General features: G+C 60.8%; 1 protein-coding gene across 1 annotated transcript in view; it reads left to right on the top strand.

The window, feature by feature from the left end:
• The window catches only part of CCDC22 (coiled-coil domain containing 22), an 11,414-nt gene that overhangs the window by 3,504 nt on the left and 2,017 nt on the right, over positions 1-5,893 (top strand). The window contains 10 exon segments of the mRNA XM_025213759.1: positions 81-299; positions 659-874; positions 968-1,039; positions 1,320-1,439; positions 2,160-2,279; positions 2,673-2,793; positions 2,825-2,922; positions 3,603-3,710; positions 4,207-4,302; positions 4,414-4,473. Of these exon segments, the coding sequence (XP_025069544.1) occupies positions 81-299; positions 659-874; positions 968-1,039; positions 1,320-1,439; positions 2,160-2,279; positions 2,673-2,793; positions 2,825-2,922; positions 3,603-3,710; positions 4,207-4,302; positions 4,414-4,473 (1,230 nt within the window).

Below are 5,893 nucleotides of genomic sequence, written 5' to 3'. Positions count from 1 at the left end.
AGATACTGGAGGGAGTGCAGGGGATGATGTAGGGGGCAGTATGTGGTGGGGTCTGGATGGTTCAGAGGGGGGATGGGGAGGGGAGGGGTATGTCGGAGGGTGCTCAGCTCTGACACTGCCTCTTGTCCACAGAGCGCCGGGAGTACTTTCAGGTGCTCTTGCCCCCCGTCCCCCAGCAGCTGCCCCCCTGCCCCGGGCCAGCCCCTTCCCTGATGGAAGCTCACACTGCCCAGCTCACTGCCAAGCTGCCCTCCCAGGATCAGACCTGGGGGCTGGGGGGCAACCGGCTGAGGCAGCCAGTAAGTGCTAGGGAAAGGGGGAGTCTGAGTGGGGATCTTATCTGCCCCCACAGGCTTGAGGGGTGGGCAAAGCTGGGTGTGGGGAGCTCAGTGAGGGGATTCAGGGTGAGGGTTGTTTACTGTGAAAGCTAATGTGAGCAGTGTTCAAGGGGTAGGGGGGCCCAGACATCTGGTTTCTGGGGCTGTGTCCAGGGGCTTGGATGAGGGGATTCAGAGTGGGTGCTGTTCACTCTGAAACCTAATGGGCGGTGCCTTGGCAGGGGCAGTGCCTGAACTTCTGGGTTCCCGGGGCCCTAAATGGGGGTTTCCTTGGATCACCCCTTCCTAGCCCCCTTCAGTCTTTTCTTCTCCTATTCCAGGTTCCAGCGGGGCGGGGCATGCCCCCATTGCGGTGCCGTCTCCTGGAGCAGCTGCGCCAAGCTTGTACTCCCCTGGGCGGACGCCTTCCACCTGCCCCAGGGGCTCCAGACCTGACTCGGCTGCTGGGATCATTTGGGGCTGGGGGGGGCCTTGGGGGCCCCACTCTGACTAAGGGGTCCCGGTTCACTCGTGCCCAGCGCCTGGCCCATCAACAGGTATCTGCTGGGGCGGGGGTGTGGCTGAAAAGGGGGAGGTGTGTGGGCTTGGAGCCCCCCCCTCCCCCCCGATCCCTTTCTCCCATTCTCCAGGGCCCAGAGACGCTCACGGAGCAGATGCAGGTGGCAGCTGAATCTCTGGCTTCATCTAAGACCTCAGAGCAGGTAATGGGTCAGGGGGTTGGCTGCACCCCAGTATATGGGGAGGGTCTGCTGCTATGAGGTGATAGAACTATGATGAAGGAGGGATGGCTCCTAGGTTGGGAGGACCCCCCACAGGGGAGAGAGAGGTGCCTGAGTGGGGGAAATCAGGTCTAGCTTGTCTGCTCATTCACTCTGGAACCTAATGATGGCTGCCTGGCAGCGGTCAGGGCTAGGAAAGGTTCCAAGCTTCTTCTTGCTCTCCTCTGACTTCCACGTTACTTTATTTCTTAACTTCCCCCAGGAGGTGCAGGCCCGGCAGGAAGAGGAGTTGGGAGCCCTGTGGGCTGAGCTGGGGCAGCTGGAGGCTGAGATTGCTGGCTTGGGTGGGGAGGTGAAAACCCTGGAGCTGCGACTGGTGCAGGTGAGAGGTTGGGAGGCCAAAGGGGGAGGCTGGTTCTGAGGGGCCACTCAAGGAGCTGTTTACTTGGAAGCCTGATGTACAGGGTCACAACTAGGAACTCTTTGCGGGGCTGGCATGTAGCTGGTTCTGTACTAAAAACCAGAAGGGAGTGAGGCGCTTTGGGGGGAGGGAGCTGTTTTGCGGCTTGGGGCACTAGTCTGTTCATGCTGAAATGTAATGTTGGGGTTCAGGGATGGTAGCTCAGAGGGGGGCTGGGATGCGGCTGGCTTTCGGGAGGGGCTGTGGGGGGGATGTGGCTGACTGGGGAGAACTTGGGGGGCACAGTTGAAGGAAGACTGGGGAAGACTGAAGGGGGGTGGTCTGTTCACTCTGACACCTAATGTGGGACTTCTGAATTCAGAGGAAGGGGGTGGAGGGATGCATCTGGTGCTGGGAAGGGGACAAGGGGCTGTGGCTGACTCTTGAGGGGACTGCCTATAGTGGGGCTGAAAGGGGTGGCCTTTTCACTCTGAAACCTATTGCTGGGGTTCAGATGGAGGGGCTTTGGTGGGGTTGGGATTCTCCTGGTTTTGGGGAGATCTGTTGGGGGTGCTTTTGGCTTTGGGGATGCTGCCTATTGAGGACTGGTATGTGGTTGGCTCTGGGGGTCTCTGGGGGATGTGTGGGGCTGCAGCTGGTTCTGGGGCCCTGGTCTGACCCCCCCACCCCCACCCTCTGCAGATGGAGACAGACGCATCTCAGCGGCGCCAGGCCCTAGGGAGCCGGGAGTGGAGCCTGCGCCTCAAGCGTCGCACAGTGGAGCTGCTGCCTGATGCAGACAGCAACCTGGCCAAGCTGCAGGTCGGGGAAGGGGCTGGTGGGGTGGGTGCGTTGGAGGGGCCTGGGGCAGGGTTAGAAGGAGCAGAGCTAGTGGGGTGGGCAGGAGGTGCTGTGGGGGGAGGAACTGCAGGGGTGGGAGGGCTTTGGAGCCTGAGTCTGGTGAAAGGGAGAGCTAGAGGGAGGTTGAGAAGCCCCAGGAGGGGTGGAGCTAGCAGGTGAAAAGGGCCTGGGGCAGGGCGAGTGGGTGGGAGGAGTTTGGGGTGGGGCCCAGGAGAAGGGGTAGGGCTAGAACTGGAGCGGTCTGAGGGCAAGGCCAACAAGGGGATGGGGCTAGTGGGATCAGTTGTTGGGGGGTTCTGCTCTGGGGAGGTGCTGGACCCACAGGGCAGCTGGTGATGACAGTGGCACCCCCAGCTGGTGGTAGAGAGCAGTGCCCAGCGCATCCTGGCACTGGCAGGGCAGTGGGAGCTGCACCGGCGCCCCCTGCTGGATGAGTGCCGGCGCCTCAAAGGGCTGCGAGACACCCGCCAGGTGAGACCCACCCTGTCTGGGGCGATGGGGTTCGGGAAGATCACGACGCCTGCAGGATATCAAGGCCTTGCATGAGTGGCATCGAAGTGCGGCTACTGAGGCCCAGCGTAAGGAGGAATTGTACCAGCAGCTGGTGAGTGCCTTGCACAAGATAGGGGGCATCACTCAGGGGTGGCATAATCGGGGGATGGGCACTAACTCATGGGGGTGGCAGCACAGGTTGTCGCATGCAGGGGCATCACACAAGATGCTGGGGAGTTGTTGCATGAGGGGGCGTTGCATAGGGATGGCAGAGAGCCTCTTCACACGAAGGTGGATTGCACGGAGTTGGTAGAGTGTGCGGGGGGAGGGGCGGCATGTCACATGGGGCTCACAAGGGACGGCATCACACAGGCATGTGCATAAGGTGGCGACTGTCATGCAGAGGTGCCACGAGAGAACTTGGCAGGTTACCTGCAGGGGCCGGCCCCTGAGTGGCTGCTCCCAGAGGCTTTGTACAAGGAGGACAGGGCCACACAAGATACACAGGGGATGCACTCCCCAGCAGTGGGTGTCACCTCTGGGGTGTTGCACTAGGAGGGGAATGCACTGGCACAAGCCCCCATTGCCCCACTTCTGGCCCCTTCGTGCATCACATGAGCCCATTGCCCTGCCTCCGATCCTGTTGTGCATCACACCAAGTCCTTGTTGCCCCTTCTCTGGCCCCTTCTGCCCCTGGCCTTGCCAGTACTTTCAGCCCAGTGTCTGTTGGCGGGGGAAGGAAGGGTGTCTGTGGGGTGGGACAGCCTCCCATTTCCCTGTTGTCCCCCCCAGGTGCTGGAGCTGGAGGGGCTGCCTCGTGCTGTGTCCCGGGCTGCCTACACCCACCGCATCCTGGAGATTGTCAGTAACATCCGCAAGCAGAAGGAGGAGATCAAGAGGGTGCGGGGGGCGAAGGATCAGCAGGGGGTTCACCCCAGCCATGGTGGGGTAGGGAGGGAGTCCTGTTCTGCGCCCCCCCCCCTTCCCCCTTGGCAACAGTAAAAGGGGTTTATCTGCCAGAGGGCTGGGCTGGAGAGGAAGAAGGCAGCATGGAGAGATGTGGGAGAGGTGCTTGGGGAAGGAGATGGGAGCTGAAGATGTGGGGGAGGGGCTTGGGGAAGGGGTGGGGTCTGCAAGCTCCCGAAGGAGTACAGGGAAGGGCTTGGCTTGGGGGTGCCAAATGGGGCGGTCTAGGACAGGTGGGAGGGGTCTGGGATGGGGGGGGCAGGGATGTTTTGGGGACCCCCAGAAAGAGGAGAGGGAAGAACACTTGTCCCAGGGGGTTGTTCATTCTAAAGCCTAATGATGGCATTGAGGTGGCCTGGCAGTGACCAGTGGAGGCTGTTCCCACCCCCAGGACAGGGGACAGTAGATCACTGTTTCTCCCCACCCCCAGGTGCTGTCGGATACGCGGGGGCTGCAGAAGGAGATAAATGGTCTGACAGGGAAGCTGGAGCGGACCTTTGCTGTCACTGATGAGCTTATCTTTAAGGTGTGGGGGTGGCTGGAGATGGAGCCTGGGTTGTAGGGGGTAGATCCTCTCCGGTGGTGGGGGCAGGGCTTGGAGAAGGGGGGGCCTCCTGACTATGCCCCCCTCCTCCAGGATGCCAAGCGAGATGAGTCGGTGCGAAAGGCTTACAAGTACTTGGCTGCACTTCACGAGGTGAGGAGGGCAAGGTGGGTGCTCTGGGGAAGGGGCTGGGTGTGATGGACAGGACTTGAGTGCTCTGGGGGTGGGATGAGACTGGGGTACATTACTATTACGTGGCACAGGGCTTGGGTCTGGGGTTGGGGCTAGATTGGGGAAGGGGCTTGGGGTATTCTAGGGGAGGAGCTTGGATGTCCTAGGGGTGGAGCTGGATGTGGGAGGATAGGGGCTAGTGTGTTCTGGGGTGGATTAGGACAGGGGGTGGCAACGTTTTTGGGCAGAGTGCCAAAAACTCCCTCACCCTGCACTTGTAAGATGTTGGCATACCAGGGGCGGATGGTGGGTGAGCCACGAGCGGCCTAATCCTTGTTGTGGCAGTGCAGCCCCCGCCCCGGCCCCTTCCCTGCGGTGCACATGCCAAGCAAGATGCCTTTGCATGCCATACTCTGGCACCCGTGCCAGAGGGTTGCCTACCCCTGGATTACGGTTGTCCAGGGACAGGGCTGGGGTTGGAGCTAGGGTGGGGCTGGTGTGAGTTTGGGATGTTTGGGGGCAGAACTTGGATCTAAAGGCAGAGCTTGGTTTAGAGGTAGGGCTTGGGTACTCTAGAGCTGCATTTTTCAACTCGTGGGTTATAACTAGGGCCACGAGAAAGTCATGGATTTCTTGTAGAAAATTTGCAGCACGTGTACGGGTAAAGTATCATTTTTCACGGAATTACCATTGATCTTGGCAAATGGGTTCTGGTAGTTCTGTGAATATTTTGTGAAAAAGGATACTTTACCTGAGCACGTGCAGCAGGCAGGCACATGCCACAGCCAGGGCTAACGGGGCTTAGCCTCCCCCCAAATGCAGGAAAGTAGTGGCAGCGCAAAGGGCCTCAGGGCATCCTGGGTGTGGGCTCTAGGCAGCTGCAGCAGCGGTGGGGAGGGCTGCACACAGACATGGAGCTGCAGCCTGCACACAGCCAGGATTGCAACCCAGCAACTGGAGCAGTGCCCACCACAGCAGGCAAGTCTGTGAAGGGGAAGGGACAGATTGAGGCTCCCACAGTGAGGGCAGGGGCTGGGATGAATGGGACCCTGGGCTGGGTTGTGGGACAGTTGGAGGCCAGGCAGCTTGTCCAGGGCTGCAGGGGGGACTCCCACCACTGTACGCACACTAGCAGAGGCATGGGGGCACGTGCCTCCCAGACTTGTGCATGGGGTGGAAGTGGGCTGCCACTGTGAGCTCGGGCTCTGCCCTGCTGCCATTGCCCCAAGAGCCATACAACACCATGTGCCTGCTCTTGCCAGGCAGGTTGGGGACAGAGCACAGCCCAGCAGCAGCAGGCACATGGCATCTCATGGCAATGGCAGCAGGGCGCAGAGCACCAGCTCGCAGCAGCAGCCCGCATCTGTCCCGCACACATGTTGGGGGGGGGGGGGGGGGGAGG

Source organism: Alligator sinensis, unplaced genomic scaffold (assembly GCF_000455745.1).
Source record: "Alligator sinensis unplaced genomic scaffold, ASM45574v1 scaffold137_1, whole genome shotgun sequence".
NCBI classification, from domain to species: Eukaryota; Metazoa; Chordata; order Crocodylia; family Alligatoridae; genus Alligator; species Alligator sinensis.
The sequence above is the reverse complement of the archived record's forward strand: the minus strand, read 5'-3'. Positions and strand labels throughout refer to the sequence as shown.